This window comes from Petaurus breviceps, unplaced genomic scaffold (genome assembly GCF_028583685.1).
Source record: "Petaurus breviceps papuanus isolate PSGF00001 unplaced genomic scaffold, PetGlider_PUasm1.0 229, whole genome shotgun sequence".
Lineage (NCBI taxonomy): Eukaryota > Metazoa > Chordata > Mammalia > Diprotodontia > Petauridae > Petaurus > Petaurus breviceps.
The window spans coordinates 19,605,717-19,625,943 of NW_027185903.1; the positions used below are offsets into that span (position 1 = coordinate 19,605,717).

The 20,227-nt window shown below is 33.7% G+C and overlaps 1 protein-coding gene across 2 annotated transcripts in view; it reads left to right on the top strand.

The window, feature by feature from the left end:
• TENT2 (terminal nucleotidyltransferase 2) overlaps positions 1-20,227 on the top strand; it is a 72,746-nt gene that overhangs the window by 16,879 nt on the left and 35,640 nt on the right. The window contains exons 6-11 of one of the 2 annotated variants that reach the window (XM_069096325.1): positions 423-537; positions 642-733; positions 2,993-3,059; positions 8,201-8,267; positions 13,087-13,163; positions 13,604-13,732. In XM_069096325.1, coding sequence (XP_068952426.1) covers positions 423-537; positions 642-733; positions 2,993-3,059; positions 8,201-8,267; positions 13,087-13,163; positions 13,604-13,732 — 547 coding nt within the window. Of the gene's footprint in view, positions 1-422; positions 538-641; positions 734-2,992; positions 3,060-8,197; positions 8,268-13,086; positions 13,164-13,603; positions 13,733-20,227 lie in introns of both variants that reach the window. The other variant, XM_069096324.1, reaches the window with a different exon arrangement.

Consider the following 20,227-nt stretch of genomic DNA (forward strand, 5'->3'; position numbering starts at 1 on the left):
CTTGTAGGTGCTTAATAAATGTGTTCAATTGAATTGAATGATTAACTTTTGAATGTTGATTACATACTGAAAAAGGGGCAATGTGATGGTGAAATTGTCCACAAGTCCAACACTTGCAGTCTTGTCTAAACCTTTTCCCTTCCTCTTTCTTTTTCCCATTTAAGGAAGGAATTATAGCCTCTAAAAAGGCCCTTTCTATCCATCAAACTTAGAAAAGTTGTAGAAATATGTCTTTGGGGGCTTTTGAGAACATGAAATAGACTTTTTAAGAATACTAAGATGATAGTAGGTAGCTGGAACACATAGAGAGATTTGTTAAATTATAATTTAATATAATAGATTTGTTAAAATTTTGAACAGGAGTTTTTAAATTTCTAAAAATACAGAATTTATAAAGTATTTTTTTTGGGGGGGGTGTAAAGTTGAGTCAGCAGGTATTGAACGTATTTCAAGTGTGTCAGCAGCGAACATGTGATTTGAAGAAGAAAGAACTCTGTCGAGCTCAATTGCAGAGAGAAATTCAACTAATATTTCCACGTATGTTTCTTTATGTATCCTTAATCAAGTTCATATTTCAAATTTTAATATCATTTAATAACTAAATTGCATTTTATAATTCTATGACTTTTTTTTTTTTTTAGAGAGCAGACTCTTCTTGGTTGGATCCTCATTGAACGGATTTGGTACAAGGAGCAGTGATGGTGATTTGTGCCTGGTTGTTAAGGAGGAGCCAGTAAGTAACTAAACATTTTTTAAAATTTCCATTTTCAAGGTCAACCATACAAAAATATAAATGTTAGCTAATAATGATATAATGATCTTTTATTAATAACTAGTATTTTCTTGCTTACATATAACTTAAGAGAAACTGGAAAATGCTTTTTCTCTTAAGGCACATTTAGGAGGAAGTTACAGAAGTTAACCAGAAGTTAAAGCACTCCCAATATTATATAATTTTAGGATCAGAAAATGATACCGTGTTTCCCCGATAATAAGACACTGTCTTATTAATTTTTTGGAAAGAAAACACCAGAGGGCTTATTTTCAGGGGAGGGCTTATGTTGTCCTTCCTCAGCTCTCCTCCACAGCACTGCTCTCAATGGCTCCAGCAAGCAAATCACTGGGGAAGAACAGGATGACGCGCTCACTGCTGCAGCTCTGATTAGATGCAGCTCGGAGCGCGGCGTGCGTTTCACCCTGGGGGGACGGTGCATACAGAGGGTACCGTAATGTAGCGTGTAGCGCAGGGGATCACCTTCACTACAGTAGCAATCTCAATAGGGCTTATTTTCGGGGGAGGGCTTATTTTAGAGGAATCTTACATAATAAGGGGAGGGCTTATTTTCAGGATAGGTCTTATTATCGGGGAAACACGGTAGTTGCTGGGGTGGCTAGGTGGTGCAGTGAATAGAGCACCGGCCTTGGATTCAGGAGGTCCTGAGTTCAAATCCGACCTCAGACACTTAACACAAAAACTAGCCCTGTGACCTTAGGCAAGTCACTTAACCCCAATCACCTTCCAAAGAGCAAAAAAACCAAACAAACAGAAAAGAAAAGAAAATGATAGTTATTTCTGTGCACTTTTTGGAAACAGCTTCTGTTTTGGAAGGTCACTGAGCAGGATTATAATGTACAGGAAAGAAAAGAACATTAGGTAAAGAAAAATGGCCTGTTTCCTCTAAATTTAGATTTTTAGTAATGGCATATTACAAATATTTATTTTCCTTGATATTTAAAAAGTTTTCCTTTATTTGGGATAATAAAAAAATTGAATAATAAGAATTTTCACTAGTAATTTCCATGATTCCCCTGACAATAATGGGTTCTAGTAACTGCAAGTCAGAAAATTGACTTGTTCTAAAAAATAATTGGTATATCTTTAGCTTTTGGAACAGTATAAAAAGTGAGAAAATAATTCTGAAATGTTAAAAAGAAATTGCAAAAGGCTCAGTTAAGAACGCATTACAATTTGAGGCAGCTAGGTGGCGCAGTGAGTAAAGCGCCGGCCCCGGAGTCAGGAGGACCTGAGTTCGGTTCCGGCCTCAGACACTTAACACCTACGCAAAAAAACTAGCTGTGTAACCTTGGGCAAGTTACTTAACCCCAATTGCCCTCCAAAAGGCAAAAAAAAAAGAAAGAATGCATTATAATTTAAATGAAAACTTCTCAACTAATTAATTTAAATGAAAGACTCTTAATAAAAAAAAACTCTTAATTTTTTTTATTCTAGGTTTTGCCACAAGCTATTTTCCTTATTGTCCAAGTGTATCAAATTATGTTATCAGGGATCCTTTTAAGTATTAAGAACTTTCCTGTTAACAAACATTCTTGTCGATCTATAGTGCAGTGATAATTGATGTTCATAATGATAACCCAGAGGCACCATAAGATTCTGAGATTCTTTTTCTCTCTCATCAAATAAAGATTTCGTTACTTTCAACAAAACTTAATCTTATTTTATTGTTTTTAATTCCCTGAAAATTGATAATCCCAACAAAAAGAGTAGTATGACTCTTTTGACCAGAATTGTGAATTTTAGCATATTCTCTAGCTGCAATTGATTGCAGTTTCTTTGGGGCATTTAAGGAAAACTGTAATCACTCTGCTCTTTAAACTTTAACTTGTTATTTATTAGTGTTTCTCATTGAATTTTATGGTTGTTAATACATGAACAGCTCACAGAATCTAGACTAGTAGTCTATCTTGTTGGAAATATGGTTGCTTTTTAATTTTATTAGGTCAGAGGAACTACATGATTGCTTTTCAATGTGCACCTTCAAATTCAAATTTAGATTTAAAATTCAAGATGTGACCTAGAAATTTTTAAGGTTCATAAGATTTATGTTTGTGTATTTCAGACTTGAGAAAAAATAAAAACTCAGTTCTGTTAGAATCTTTCTTTAAAAATTATGCTCCCTTTAAATTAAAGAATAGGTATGGAAAATGAGAAGGGTATAAAAATATATTTATAACTTTTTAATATTTGTTTCAGGTAAACCAGAAGACCGAAGCAAGATATATACTCAGCTTAGTCCAAAAACATTTCTGTACTAGACTTTGTAAGTCTCAGATGCTTTGAATTCATATATTGCCCCACATCGCCATGATGTTGTAAATAATATGTATTCCAGTAAAGTTAATTCTATTTTTCCAGTGAATTTCAGCATACTTGTATGTATGAGAAGTGATGATTCATTTAACACAAGTATTTAAGTTCTTACACTAGATACTGTGGGGATATAACAATTTATGATACCATCTTTTTTCTGAAGTTAATATTGTTCAGTCGATTTTAGTTGTGTTTGATTCTTCCTGAACCCATTTGGGTGTTCTTGGCAGAGATACTGGAGAAGTTTACCATTTCCTTCTCCAGTTCATTTTACAGATGAGGAAACTGAAGCAAATGGGGTGAAGTGACTTGCTCAGGGTCATACAACTAGTAAGTTTCTGAGGGCAGAACTCAGGAAGATGAGTCTTGCTGACTTCTGGCATCCTGTCCACTACACAACTTGACTTCCCCTCACTATAGCCAACTTTTATATGGCACTTTTAAGTTTTTTTAAAACAGTTTATATATACTACATGTGTCCCCTTTGACAGCTACTGTACTGTCTAATAGAGGAGATAAGATGTACATGAAGAGCTATAAAAAGATAGGTGACAAAATACCTCTTATGGTACACAGTTGTTGTATTAGCTAGCTTTTACATGGTACAATCACATAACTATAATTCTGCCTATGGTAATTAAGAAAAACCTAAAGCCTTGTCCTGCATACTCTTATTCTCTCTACACACTCTGTTGGTGACCTCATCTTCTATGGGTTTAATTGCCTCTGTGCACATTACTTCTCGATTTATCTACCCAGCCCATTTCCCTTCTAAATTCCAGTTCCATGTCACCAGCTTTCCATTGGATATTTTGAACTAGATTTCTGGTAGCTGTTTCTGACTCAACATATCTGAAACAGAACTTACCTTTGCCCTAAAACCCACTTGTTTTCCAGCTTCCCTGTTTCTGTTGACAGTGCTACTATTCATCCTCAACTCTTTACTCTCCCTCAGCCCATGGGTTCAGATAATTGCCACAGCTTCTTGATACTACTCCACAGTAACTCTTTTGTCACTTTCCCTCTGTCACACAGCCATCATCCTAGTTCTGGCCCTCTACATTTCTCACCTAGCCTCCTAAAGCCCTTCCATCCTTCACGCAGTGATTTTCCTAAAGCATGGATCTGATGTTTCAGTTCCCCTCCTCAATAAACTCTAGTAGCTCCATCTGCCTTTTAGAATAAAATGCAAACTTCTATTTGGCATTTCAAAACTTGGCCTTGACTGTTTTTCTAGCCTTGTTATAAGGTACTTACTGTTGTCCACTCCTTAGTCCATACAGATTGGCTTTTTTGCTGTTTTCTGAACTCTGCCTTCTGTCACTATGCCCTGGCTTTCCCCCAGGCCTGAAATGTACTCTTCTTTCAGCTCTTCCTCTTGGAATACTTAGTCTCTCAAGACTTATCACCAAGTGTAGCCTTCTTGAAGCCTTTCCTGATCTCATGAGCTGCCATTCCTCTTGAAAATTATATTGTAATAGGTACGTTTTGCCCAATAGAATGTACTTTTCTTGAGGTCAGGGTCTATTTCTGTTTTGGTTTTGTATACCCAGAGCCTTGCATAGTTCCTGGCAACATAGTAGACTGCTTAATAAATGTTTGTTGATTGATTGAGAAAGCATTTGATCTGTATTTGAAAATTAAAAATCTGTTGAAAAATGGGCTGTGAAAAACAGGCAGTGGTTGAACTTGGCCTGTGGCACAGTAGTTTGCTGACCCTTGTAGTAGGAGGGATGGATTTAGAGTCAGTATTGGGGTGCTGTGCTTGAAGTCAAGAAGACTCATCTTCCTGCGTTCAAATCTGGCCTCAGATGCTTACTAGCTGTGTGACTCTGAGTGTGTCATTTAACCCTGTTTGTTTCATTTCCTCATCTGTAAAATAAATTGGAGAAGGAAATGGCAAACCACTCTAGTATCTTTGCCAAGAAAACCCCAAATGAGGTCACAAAGAATTGGACATGACTGAAACAAACAAAAAACAACAAATCTATGTGACTTTGGACAAATCATTTAATCTTTTTGGGTCTCATTTTCCTTGAATGAAGGGGGAAATTGAAGGGGGTGAACTAGGTCGATAAATTAATAAATATTAAGCACCTAGGCACTGTGATAAGAACTTTGAAGGTCTATTTCAGTTCTAAATCTTTGATCCCATTAAGTACCTATTACATGGAAGGATATATAGTTATGGATACAGTTCCCTCATTAAAAGAATGTAAGCACTTTGCAAGTAGGAATTGTTTCTTTTTTCATATTTCATCACCAGTAACTAGCACAATGTCTGACACATGGTGCATGTTTTAATAAGTGCTTTTTGATTGATTGACACAAGCTCTTATCTCATAGTTAAATGGGGGAAATACAAGTATACTATTAACAATAAGACAAGGACAAGTGAAATCAGCACAAAACAAAGGTACAGGCAAAGTCTCATGAGAAATTTTATGATGGAGTAGTACTTTTTGCTAGTGGTAGAGAATGGGAGTTTTCATGGATAAGGTAATGTGAGATTTGGAAGTTAGAAGGGTAGAAAGGACTGTAGCATGTGGGGATGATATTGGTGAAAAAGAGGAAGCCATTCTAGGTTTAGGAGATGGCATGACCAAAGAGATAGAGACAGGAGAGGGCAGAAATAAGGGGTTCTTAGTCAAGTTTGGTTGGAACATGGACCTACGTGAAGAGGAGTAGTATGAGATGATGCTAAATGGGCAGGTCAGAATCACGGGCAGTGAACAGCAGGCAATAGAGAACCCAGGGTAAAGGAAAACCTTTTAAGTTATTGACCTGCTCATTGTGTAATGGGTATTGTAATGCTGGAAGAAAATTCTGAAACCTCAGAGCTTTCCCAACAGTATCATCTTCCTTTCTTACTTCGTCACTGCTCTGCTGTTTCTCAGATCCTAGGAAGTTCTCTATCAGTCAGAGATCTTGTACTCTTTAAATTCTTCTGGTTCTCCTACTTCTCTGCTCCTTGTTTATCAGTCAACAAAAATTAATGAGAGTCTATTACGTTTCAGACACTGTACTCAATGCTAGGATAGAGATACAAAAGCCTCGGTCTTTCGCCTTAAGAAGTTTACATTCTACTAAGGAATATAATATGGTCACAGATGAGTAAGTACAGGACACACACACACACACACACACACACACACACACCCATGCTTGACAGTTTGGAGGAGGACACTAACAAATGGGGGAATTAGGAAAGAACGTAGAGGGGAGGCACATTGTGAGGACTTTCTCTGGTACCTCTGGATCTCCTCACTCCATATTTCTGGCTCTTGTGTAATTCTCTTCTTTCTCCCTTTGCCTGACCATTTATATCACTTACAATTAGGCTGTAACATACTTCATCAGTAAGCGCCAACATTTAATAGGGGAGGTGTATTGAAGTGTAAAGTTTGAGGCTGAAGGTTTTGTGTGAAAAAATTAGATTATTGTTGCATCATGGAGCCCCAGGGTTTTAGAGTTAGAAAATACCTTATGTATGTATTATAAGAAAAAGCCCTAGAGCTAGAAGAGATCTCAGGTGACATCTGGTCTAACTTTGTTTTTTATAGATTTGGTCCAACCTTATTTTACATATAAGCAAATTGAGGCCCAGTTAGTTTTGGAGGTGAAAAATACTGTACCATGAATTTGCTTAATGTATTTGAAAGAACTTGGAAGATAAAACTGAGTATAGGAAAATAGGTAACTTAATTTGCGTTTTCTCCTCCCTCAATTTTCATTACACTAGTCTTCTTTATATACATACTATATATCTCCCCAGTAGAATGTAAGCTTGAGGGCAGGGATTATTTTCATAGATTCATTGTGTCATTGTTGGCTAGTGTAATGCCTTGCACATAGTAGGCATTTAATAAATACTAATTGAATTGAATTAGTAATTTGAATTTTTGATTAAATTCTTTTTGAAATCTATCATTGTTTTCTGTTTGTTTTAATGTAACTAAAGGATAACAAAGTGTCAGTTGCATTGCCTGTTTTGTAGAATCAGGCATTTTTTATTTAAAAAACTTTTTTGGGGGGTGGTAATTTCTTTTCAGAATACATGGATTTAATGTTAACTTTTTTGGAATCAAGTGACACTATTTGAGCCAAGTTCTCTCTGTTTCTAAGCTGAATTCTTATTTAGATATATTGGAAATGGCATTAATCACAATGAAACTTACCCATTTAACTCATGTGAATTTTTATTTCAAAAGTACTTTTGAAATACAGATTCAAGGTAGGCCAATGTTGGCTAGATGATTTGGTGTGACTTACTGTTCTTGAATAAATGGGGGAGGGGGTCCCGCTGTTAAGTCAACTTGCATTTATTAAATGTTTAGTTATGCGCCAGGCACTGTGCTAAGCTCTAAGAATACAAATGCAAGGAAAAAGAAAATATAGTTCTTACTTTCATGGAAGCTTACATTCTCATGGGGGAAGACAATGCATAAAAAGCACCCCAAGAGCAGGGGCCGAGTGTAGAGTAGAGGTTGGATGGAGGCATATTTCAGAGACAAGAGCCCTAGATTCAATAGTTCTTTTCCCTCTCTTATCCTGTGACCTGAGACAAGTTACTTTCTTTCTTTAACTTTGTGATCTGTAGCTTTGACAATTTGCCAGGTGTTGTAGATATCCTTGGATATTATGTGTCCTTGGCAGCCAGATCCATGAATAATTACTACTTCTGTTTGAGAGTGAAATTAACAGAATTGAGGGAAGGTAGTAGAGGGAAATTACATGGGTTAAAAAACATTTCACAATCAAATACACTTGAGTAACTTTTTCCTTAATTGTATTATGGTGACCATTGAACACAGAATCAGAATTCTTAGAGGAAAGACAGGTACCCATAACTGCTAGAAGGCCAAAGGAAAGTACAAGAGTTTCAGATGAAGTGTGAGGAGACTTGAGATGGAGAGATCACTGTCATCTGGGGTTGTGGTTTGGTCCCTTTATCCCTCAAGACTGTCTGTCTGTTAAAAAAAATATGATTTCAGCATAGCAAATACTTGAATTGTAGGTGAGGAACTTGGATCACTGAGAAGTATATCAATGTTTAAAATATATTCACTTTTTTTATTAATTCTTCAGCAGGCTACATTGAGAGACCTCAGCTGATTCCAGCAAAAGTGCCAATTGTGAAATTCAGGGATAAAGTCAGGTAAGTAATTAGTGTACACTTTCATTTGCTTTGAATCATTTGTAGATAACTTGCTTAACTGTAATTTTTATTCACTATTGGTGGATAGCTTTGTCTTAACAGTTTTCACAATTTCCTTTTTATTAAATTGTCAGTACTCATTTTTGTGAAATATCTGAACAGAGTACTTTTGCTTCTGGGATGTTGTTTGATTATTCCCATCTGTGTTTTGTGAATTAAGTACTTTTATCTATTGAAAAAATGTCCACATAAACTAAATTTATATCACAACTTGTTAAATGATCTAGAACCTTTAAAACATCCAGTATTCCATTGTATATCTTTATTGAGAACAAAATTTTCAAGAGAAGAATTTTAGATTACAAATAAAAGCTTCCTTTCCTGAGTTTTAAGTAAGTTGTAAAAGCAGGTCTAGGATGGAAATCCAGAATGATATCTGGATTCAGATTATGTGATGTCATTCACTAGAGATCTTTATATCCTAGAATTATTTAGCCTTGTCTAGTAATAAGTAGTCTCTTTAGGTAGCAAGCTAGACCACAGGCACTAAAGAAAAAGTCACAGGTGTGAATTCGCTCGTGTACTGTATACCCAAGCCCTAGTCCCAGGTCTGTCTTTGTTTATGTGCCATGGTCATAATAGAACTGAGGTAAGACTAAAAAAAGATGATCATTGCAAATTCATTATCAGTAATGAAAATAGAATGAAAGTAAGAATCATCTTAATTTTTGAATACAGAGGGAAGTCCATTAATTGGTAGCGGGAAGGTCTTTGGAGAGATTTGTTGTGAATATTTCAGTGTTTATATGTGCTAATTGGTATGAATTATGATTGAAAAAAATTCTTCCTCTTCATGATGCCCATATATAATTTATGCTGATGTAAAAAAGGAAGCAAAAGTAAATGGATAAGGGGTGGCCAGGTGGCTCAGCGAGTAAGAGCACCGGCTCCAGTGTTGGGATGACCTGGAAATCGAATCCTGGGCTCAGACACTCAGCACCACACCCAGAAATAACTGGCCGTGTAACCTTGAGCAAGTTACTTAACCCCGATTGCCTAAAAAAAAAAAGAAAAAAAGTAAATGGATAATTTTATAGTATTTAAATGGGGGCACACAGTTGTATTTTATATTTTAGAGTGTTCATAACTTGTATTTCTAGGAATGATGTTTTGTTTATTGTTGCCATGGAATTGATTTAGTTTATACATGCATGTGTATAAATATAAATATATATGTATATATATGTATACACACACATCCACACCTTTTTTTGTATCTCATTGCAGAGTACGAGATGAAATTGGTGTAAAGTGTAAATAAAGACTGCATAAGACATGTTTATATAATATAAAAATATTTAGAAATAATAAAAACTATCTTGCAATAAAGCTGACTCTTATATCAAAATAGAACTTTTATTTGCTCTATTCTACTTTAATTTTTGTTTCTTTTCCACTCCCTTTATAGTCCATATATTATAGTTTGTGGGTACTACAGGATTTAGTCATTTAATCTTAGATCGTGATAAAGAATACATTTAATGAAATAATGATGTTATTTCAGCATTTTCATAAGTAGCTATGCTTAAATGGCACAGAAGTGTTCAAGATATGATAGTTGGTTTCCAGTTTCTATTTTGAGTTTGACACTACTGTTTTAATAGACCATATTCTGTCATTGGAAGAGCTTACTTAGTTTTGGATCAGATTTAAAGCATTAGCATTTCATGCCTTCATTTTTAGGGTATCAGTATAATGGCACAGTAATTGCTTATTGATAACTCTCTATTGACCTTAAAGAGTTCATACACTTTTGAAATAGTATCAGGGGAGCAGGATTTATCTAGTTCATGAACCATGCTTGCTTTTTATTTTAGCTTTATAGAAATCAAATTTTTGAAGGGATGGGAAGTGGGGGTAGGAAAAAAGTAATCTTAAAGAAAGTGGTGAACTTGAGCCCAGTTTATTCTGTCATTCAAGAATGTGCTACTTTGGCATATTATTTTGCCTGAAAATAAAGCCCGTTATATAATAAAATTAAATAAAATGAATCACCTCGTCTTTATTATGGTTATGCCACAATACTAAGCAGTTAAATTTCCTTCCTATTTATTAGCTCAGGCCTTGAATCCTTTATAGGTATTGTACTAGCCTCTTATGTGTAATAACTGTTCAAAAAGAGTTACTGAAATAACCTTTAAGTGTTTTATCTGTTGATTAATTACTTTATGGATTATCTGTGCCAAATTTAAAAATTCCAGGTTGGTTTCCACCTCTGTTCCTATTCTTAGATTTCAGATTTTGTTTTTAGGGGATACAAATTAATTTCAGTGATAGCCTAAGAAAAAACATTTATATACATATACACATATATACATATATATTATAATACTTCTACACTGTTTCTGTTAGTGTGGATAATTTAAATATGACAGGAATTATTAAATACTTGAAAAAGAAACATGTTGAATAGTAGTAAACTTAAATCATCATCATCATTTATAAACAAGTGTTGTTACCTTAAATATGGGCATCTTGTAGATAAATTTGATTGCTTTAGTGTTGCTTTTATGATGCATACCTGACCTCTATATAAGTTGCAGGGGATCTATTCTTTGATCTGTTGACATTGTTTGTAGGGCTTGTCTTTATTTTTTGCTTCTTGGTATCTTGGCTTAAATGTTGCCCTTGCTTTTAAAAAAAAAATTTCCCCTTTTGTGTCTAATTATACTGCTCCTTCACAGAAGTCATGAGCTATTTTGTTTTGCTTGTTGAATTAATTTGTTATTCTATTCATTTGGACACTTTAATATCTTGGCAGGAGCCTTTATTTTTGCTCTGAACGATACTTGCCTCCTTAGTCCCATGGATTTTAAAGTAATGATTTTTATAGTTCCATATTATTTTAGAATATGAAAAGCAATCAGATAGCTTATTCAGAAATAGTTTAATGAGAGATAGTTAACATTTGCAAATCCTTGGTCTAATATTGGTTTACATGGGAAAAAAAATTTACAAAATTTTTAAACTACTTTATTCATCTTTGTAGTTGTGTCCTTTAATCCCACATATCCCTGTAGCTATATATTTGGAGGATTACTACAAAGAAATTCTAAAAGATAATTTAAATTTAAATTCAGACTAAATGTTGCTATTGTAGAAAATATTGTTACGAGGAAAACCTGTAATAACTAGGTTTATAACTCAATCCATTTATTCTTAAAATGATTTATGAAAAATATTGTCTCAGTAATAACTATATATTTTGCAGCTATTTTGATAAAAAAAAACCTAAATGGTTTATAAAAAACTTTCCATTGGATATAAATAATTAAACTTGCTCTAGTAATTATTTTCATTTAAAGTATTTCAAAGCATAAAGCACGGGTTCTTAGACTAGGGTGCTTAAAATCCCCTGTACCCAGGAGTCTGTGGTTAGATTTCAGGGGGTCCATGAACCTGTTTGGGTAGAAATTACATCTTTATTCTTGCTAACCTACTGAAATTTAGCATTTCCTTTAATTACAAATGTAGGCAACAAACATTATTCTGAGGAGTCCCTGATTAAAAAAAAAGTTTTAAAACCTTTGGCATAAAATATCATAAAAGTTTTATAGTCACATCCTCTAAGATTTCATTATAATTCTTTGTCCATTGATTTGCATTAATTTCTCATATTTGGTGTATTAATGAGCTTCATTCTTCTGTTTTATTTACATTATTTTATTAAAGTCTTTTTAGATTCTCCCTGTTCCTCATACTTGTTACACGGAATTATGCAAAGTATTCCATTACATGAATGCACCACAGTTTAGGAGACTGTTTCCAGATTTTTACACTTAGAAAAAATCTTGTTGTGATAGTCATTGGAAAGCTATCTCTTCTATTTTTTTTTATAACCTTTTAAGTATATTCCCAAAAATGAAATGATTGGATGCCAGGGTACAATTATTTTTCTAACTTTGGATTATCAGATTGCCTTTCAAAAAGATTCTACCAGTTTACATTTCATCAACAATGAAAAAATGCTTCTGTTCCTTCCTTCAGCTTGTCAGCATTGATTTTCATTGGTTTTAATTGCCTTTTGGCAGTTTTATGAGCACTTCAGAGTTTTAATTTTTTTCTTTTTCATTATTCGTTAGTCTGAGCATTTTTTCAAATAATTATTAACAATTTGTCTTTCTTCTTTTGAAAATAATCTGTTCATATCTTTCTGACCATTTAGTCAGTCCATTAATAACCAGTATAACTAAATTCCAGTCAAGCAATAAAATGTTAACATGTCTTTAAAGTGATAAAGCATTTTCTATGGAAGCAAATTCTATGTAAGTTTTACTTATTAAAATCTTCATAAATTCTTCCTGAACTTAATAACAACAACTCATTTCTGTTATGCTTTGAGATTTTTAAAGCATTTTATTTACAACAACCTTGTAAAGTAGGTAGGACAAATAATATGTTCTAGATTTTACAGATAAGCAAACTGATGCTTAGAGAGGTAAATGATTTGGCTCAAGTCACAAAGCTAGGAAATGCTAGGCCCAGAGTCCAGTCTCCTTCTGGAAGTGTTTCTACCCTATTGGCCCAAACTACTTACTCCTCATTGTAATAGAGAAAATAGAAATAAGTCCATTAAAAATTTAGAAACTGATGTGTCCAATTTTTATTTATTTTTACTCTATCCTTGATCTTAAAATTATAGCTCTTGGAGTTCTGGTTTCATGCTAGTTTATATGATTAAATATTAACTCAGTCACTAGGGAGTTGATATTTTTTAAAGTTGTAATTTTGATTGTTTGATCATCTATTTTCCCTTTAGTTGTGTGGAGTTTGATTTGAATGTAAACAATATTGTAGGAATAAGAAACACATTCCTCCTCAGAACCTATGCATATCGTAAGTTTTCTCATTTTACTTCTATTTATGAGTTTGTTTTCTTTTTTCTTTAAAATGTAAATGGTACCTAGCAAAAGTTTTTCTGATAAATACTGATTTATACATAGTTTTAAAAATATAATTTCTTATATTTGTTTATATATTTGATCAGGTATTATCATTTTACTGTTTGCACATTTGTTATTTTGAAATCATCTGCTTCAAAAGTTTAGATATAGCAAATCTATTTTGATAGACTGATTTTTTTTAAGGGTACACTGTTAAATTTGTGAATTAGTTCTAGAATATGTCATAGCAGAGTTTATAATAAGCGCAGGTGATAAGTGCAGAATGAGTTATGAAATTTCTGGTCAGACTGCAATTTAAAAGTTATATAAACATTCAAAGTATTTTCATTATCTTTTTCTTTCAGTATTTTTAAGTCTTAATTTTACTTACAGTTGAGAGTCGAGTTCGTCCCTTAGTACTGGTGGTTAAGAAGTGGGCAAGTCACCATGAGATAAATGATGCTAGTCGTGGCACATTAAACAGCTATAGTCTTGTATTGATGGTTTTGCACTATTTACAAAGTAAGTACAATCAGCTTTTTTCCCCCATTATTGAAATTAAAATGCAGTTAAACTTCATTATGATGTCCTCTGCACAGACCTTAACTACACACTAGAGACATTTTCCAAAACTCCATTTAAAGTTTATGGAAATATTTTAAATACCTCATATGGCAGTGAATGTATTGCTAAAGATAACTCCCTGGAAAACATAAAGAAGTTTGACTGTGTTTTCATTCTTTCATAGTTTTTCTCACCTGCAGCCTTATTTGCATTAGCAGCACTGTTATATCTTAGAAAAAATTTTACCAGTATTAACTAGTGGATTCATTACCTTGATGCAAATGAATGCTCAGGTGGCCCATTCAATATGCTCAAGCACCAGTCATCTTAGTTCTTTTCATGCTAGGCAAGAGCTAGATAATATTTCTATGAACCTATTTAGGAATTTTATCCCATAGTAGGTTTGAAATCATTAATGGTCTTTGATTTAGTTGTTGGCTAAAGTCTCTTTCAGAGCTTTAATATTCTGTGATATTTTTAGTATCTCCAGGCTCATTTATTATAAGACTTTTGAGTTAGATGAGAATGAAAAGTCCAGTTGTGTCCATTTATTCTGTTTCTTGTTTTTTGGGCCATTGTAACACAAAATCATTACTTTTGGCTCAGTTATGAAGAAGCAACTTCTGGCTAAAGTAATAAATAAACATGAGTTTTTGCTTTACACTATTCAAAGTCTAATGAAAATTCTGATTCATATTGAAAACTTTAAGTAGGACAGGCTGATGACCAGATCAGAATGGGAACTTGTACTTTAGTATATAGCTGTACCCTGCCTTAGAAATACTTAGCAGTAAATCTAGTCTTAGAAATACTGTCATTTATGATGAATAGTTTTTGCTTAGTTACTTAGACACAATATTTTCCTTATTTTCTTTTTTGTGTGCTTTCCTTTTGAAGAGCAGGGTAGTTAAAAACCATTCACAAGGTTTAGTATATTTTTGTGTTTATTCATTAGGCTAATTTGACGTAAGGTGAACTACTGATTTTTGCTTTTACTTTTTCACTGAATAAAATCATCTTATATCTGTGCTCTTTTTTTTTGTTGTTGGAAATGCTACTGCATTTATATATTTTTCTTTTATACTCACAAAAGGAAAGATACTTGTATTTTCATTCAACCTGTGGCTAAGGTAGTTTGGCTTTGAATTTTTTTAATCTTTTCTATTTAACTTGATAAATACTTGTTAAAATTAGTTAGTTAAATTTCTTCCTTTGGATGGGAAATTACTAGATGACATCTAAAGTCCTTTGTTGCTCTAAGTTCTAAATTCTGTTATTCTATGATGTTATGGGACTAGTTTAGTAACCCTTATTAATATTGAGTTGTTGGATTTAAATTTGATCTGAGAAGTGGTAGAAAGTGATTGTAAGGAAAAACCATAAAGAAAGATTTCTTAAATATAGGTTATATTAATGTATAGGGTACACTGGAGACACTTGAAATTTGTGTATACATATCTAATTTTTTATATTAGAGTGTAAGTTCCTGGAGGGCAGGAAAATTTTGTATCTCTCATCATGCCTACCATCTTGCTTACCAGGTAGGCACTCAGTAACTGTTAGATGAATGAGAAAGAATAGAGGTAAGGAAGTTGGAAAGCTTTTATGGTAAAAGAGGTATGAGATGATGACGAAGACCTGGATAGTAATGGTGACTGTAGAAATAAAGACAAGAAATTAATCTGGGTGATGTTTCAGAAGAAGCACCAGTGGCAGTAATAGGGAAGTTTGAATAAGGTGCTGGAGGGTATATAATAAGTTGAGTATTAGACATACAAAATTTATGTGCTCTGTAGGCATCTGAATAATGTGACAGATCATAGCTCAAAATAAAAATTTGGTGGGGTTTAGTTTCTATAGAGGTTTGATAATAGAAAAATTGTCCAGAGTAGTGAGTATTGATAGAAAAAGCAGTGTGTTAAGGATTGAACTTTTACAGATCAACATGTTGAAGTCAGAGAAGAAGAAGAGGTGTCCCTAAATAAAATAGAAAGAATAGTTAGATATAGAAAAAATCGGGAAGGTGGAGAAACCAAGACGAATGTAATGTTCAGGTAGTAGAAGGATCAGTGGCAAATGCAGAATGAGAACTGAGAGGAAACCATTGAATTTAATAGACATAAAGTCATTAGACGTTAAAGGTTTAAGAATGGGAAGATTTTATAAACCTAGTAATTTGTGATACTCTTATTTACATAAAGGTCTGATTCAGCCTGAGTATCAAAACATTCATAAGATTTAAATGGATTTTCAGTGAACTATTTGGTATTTGTTAGCATTAATAGTTTTGCTTCAGTAGATGGGAGAAGAGATTTCTGATTATATGTTGTAAATACATTATTTTGTCCTGGTGTTTTGCTATTATAGTTCTAAAATCAGTTTAGAGTTTTAGAAATTTATTTCTGTTGTAAAGATTAAGTATGTAAATTAGATTAAATACCAAATCATCTGTGTAATTCCAAATTCTTTAGAAGTGGTAGGTACTTTCTTAAGCAAAACATTGTTCTGTTCAATTTCCTTGACCTAGAAACATTTTGTATTTGGTTACCATTGGTCAAATTTCCACTGCTTTCCAAAAAATCTTTGTAAAAATCCTAGAAATATCATGGATTTGTGAGAGATACTTTTTGCACTACCTCCTGTTACTCAGTTATTTATAAAATATAATCTTTATTTTAGCAAGCAAGGGTTCTGTGAATACTAGGTTATTCCTATGATTAACTGATTTTGGGAAGTATTTTGCTGCCTGATAGTAATGTCCATTCCAATGACTTTTAGAAGTTTGGGATCATCTGTGTTAGTGAAAGTGTTAAATGAAAGCCACTTCAGCTTTCTTCTTTGAAATTGAATTATAAACATAATTTTTTTCTCTTATTGAACTGCTACTTGATTACGTATTACAATAAGATAATGCAACAGTAACAACAAAAATTAAGACTACTCTTAGTTATATATCAGTTATGTTTTAGTATTTTAAGGCATACCCAAAAGGTAGAGCATTTTAATGCCTTTTAAAAATCATATCTTTTAGTAATAATTCTGAATACTTGGACTTTTGAAAAGTAGCTTTATATTTAATATGGTTAATGCATTTGTGATTAGGGACTAGAGAAAGTTTTTTTGGTTTGTTTTTACCAGATAGAAACGAGAACTTTTCAGTCCTCTACAGTAATGTAATTTTTTTATTTTTAGCAACATGTAGCAGAAAGAATTGTGGTAAAATTTACAGATGCTTTACAACTCTCTGCTTATACAATATCCCAAAAGTCTTAGTGCAATTTTGGGACAACACTGTATGATGGGAAGACGCAAAATGTATTTTTTGTCTGAAGAAGAGTATCAGATCAAGACCTAGCAAAAATAATAATATTAGGCAGTTTGGCACTATGGAATGTGAGTGTGTTTGCAGTCACAAGATCTGGGTACAGATCCTTTCTTTGTTATTACCTTTGTGACTTGGGGCTGCACATCTAGTCTCATTTTCCTCATCTTTAAAATGAAGGTGTTGGCTGAGGAATTTTTCTCAGGTCCCTAAATATTTGATTCTTTGAACTTGGATCTATATTCATCATGAGTCACCACATGATATTGATTGGCTTAGGCTTAAGTAAAAATCTTTCGAGTTGGGCAGACATAAATACTTGTGTTTTTCAGAGCTAACGAATTGGAAATATATTGTTTTGATGACATTTTTTAACCATAAACCATTGACTATCATAGATAATTAAAATAAAGTCTTTTATATGACAGAACAGCTTTGGAATATTCTTTACTTCTATGGCAATGTATATTTTTTCCATTGATTCAGTCTGCAAAAGACACATATTGATACTTTGTAATAGTTTTTTGTGCAATTGTTTCTTTTAATTTTTATAGAGATTTAAAAATTGGGATTTACTTGAACAATTCAAGCAGAAATTTTGTAGATGTTTTTCTCTTTTCATCTTGCTCCTCTTCTTCCCTCCCTCCAAATCCTCCTGCTTCCTCAATAATGATTGTTTTCAAAGAAACTATTAATCACCTCTCTTTCAAGGTAGTACTGCTTCTGGTAACTTTAAAACTAGAAAAAAATTAATAGCCAGCATGGTATAGACATGGGATTTGTAGATTGTATTAGTATAGGGAACTCACTGATGAGGAAACTCCCTCTATAGATGTAGGTCACACTCTAATGCAGCTGCAGGCTTGGTTGTCTGGACTAGAGTTATCAAACTTACTGTTGTATTATATTTTTATTTTGTTAGACATTTCCCAATTACATTTTAATCTGTTCTGGCCCACTGGGAAGTTAAAGAGAACAGTAAGTTTGATAACTCTGGTCCAGACAACCAAGCCTGCAGTTGCAATAGAGTGTGATCTGGTTTTCTTTTTTTTTTTTGGTCCATCTGTATCTTTATTTTGTTTTTTCATTTTTCAAATGCTTTATTAACTTCTGATTTACATCATTCATTTCCGCCAGATTTTGAGTTACAAATTTTCTTCCTGTTTTTCCCCTACCCACCACCCCAAAATAGCAATCCCACAGGATATCCCCTCCTCCAATCTGCTCTTTCCCATATCTTCCCCCATACCCCCTTCGACTTTTCCAGTAGAGCATGGTGGATCTCTATGTCCCAGTGCCTGTATATCTTATTTCCCAATTACATGTAAAATAGTATTAATAATAGTGTGTGTATATATATATATATATATATATATGTAAAATTTTAAACATTTGATTTTAAAACTTTGAATTCCAGATTCATTCCCTTCCTTCCTTGTCACCCACCCTTACTGGGAAGATAAGCAGTTCATTATAGGATGTACATGTTTAATTAGCTAATGCAAAACATTGACATAGTATATATATTGTAAAAGACTGACTATATTTCCCTCCCTCCTATTCCACCTCCCATTTGTTCTGTTCTCTACTTTGATCTTGTCTGTTTTCAAAAGTGGGTGCTTCCAACTTCCCTTCCCCCCAGGCTTCCCTCCTTTCCATCATCCCCCCTCTCATCCCCTTTCCCCCTACTCTTCTGTAGGGTGAGATACCCTATTTAGTGTGTATTTCATTCCCTTTCTGAGCCAAATTCAATGAGAATAAGGTTGACCCATTCCCTTTTGCCTTCCTATTCTTCCCCTCGATTGTAACCATTATCCCTTGCCTCTTCTAAATGAGATAATTTACCCCATTCTGTCTCTCTCCATCTCCTCTCATTATATTCCTCTCTCACCTTTTAAATATCATCCCTTCCTATTAAATTGGTCCTGTGCCCTCTATCTAGGTATACCTGTAAACACATATACACACATTCACATAAGTATTCATACGCCCATATACCCTCATATGTAGACATATATATATATATATATATATATATATATATATATATATTTCTATTCCCTTCAACTATTTTCATGCTGAGAAAAGTTTCATCAGTTACAATTATTGTTTTTCCATGTAGGAATGTTAATAGTTCAACTTTGATGAGTTCCTTATGATTTCTTTTCCATGTTTACCTTCTCATGCTTCTCTTGCTTCTTGTACCTGAATGTCAAATTTTCTGTTCAACTCTGGTTTTTTTCATCAAGAATGCTTGAAAGTCCTCTATTCCACTGAATGACCATATTTTCCCCTGAAACAAGATACTCAGTTTTGCTGGGTAGGTGATTCTTGGTTTTAATCCCAGCTCCTCTGCCCTCCGGAATATCCTATTCTAGGCCCTTCAATCCCTCAGTGTAGAAGCTGCCAAATCCTATGTTATCCTGATTGTGTTTCCACAATATTCAAATTGTTTCTTCCTGGCTATAATATTTCTAGGAGTTTTCTTTTTGGGATCTTTTTCAGGAGGCGATCAGTGAATTCTTTCAACCTCTATTTTGCCTTCTGGTTCTAAAAACATCAGGGCAATTTTCCTTGAGAATTTCTTGGAGGATGATTTCTAGGTTCTTTCTTTGATCATGGCTTTCAGGTAGTCCAATAATTTTTAGATTATCTCTCCTGGATCTATTTTCCAGGTCACTGGTTTTTCCCATGAGATATTTCACATTGCCTTCTATTCTTTCATTTATTTGGATCTGTTTAATAGCATCTTGATTTCTCCTCAAGTCACTAGCTTCCCTTTGGTCCATTCTAAATCTGAGGGAATGATTCTCCTCAGTGAGCTTTTGAGATTCTTTTTCCATCTGGCAAATTCAGCTTTTTAAGGCATTCCTCTCCTCATTGCCTTTTTGAGCCTCTTTTGCCATTTGAGTTAGTTTGTCTTTTAAGGTGTTATTTTCCTCAGTCTGTTGACTCTCATTTCATAATTTTCTTGCATTGTTCTCATTTCTCCTCCTAATTTTTCCTCCACTTCTCTTATCTGCTTCTTAAGGTCCTCTATGGCCTGTAACCAGCTGGTATTTTCTTTTGAAGCCTTATTGCAGGTGTTCTGACTTCACTGTGCTCCTTCTGTTCCATGCTTTGATCCTTTT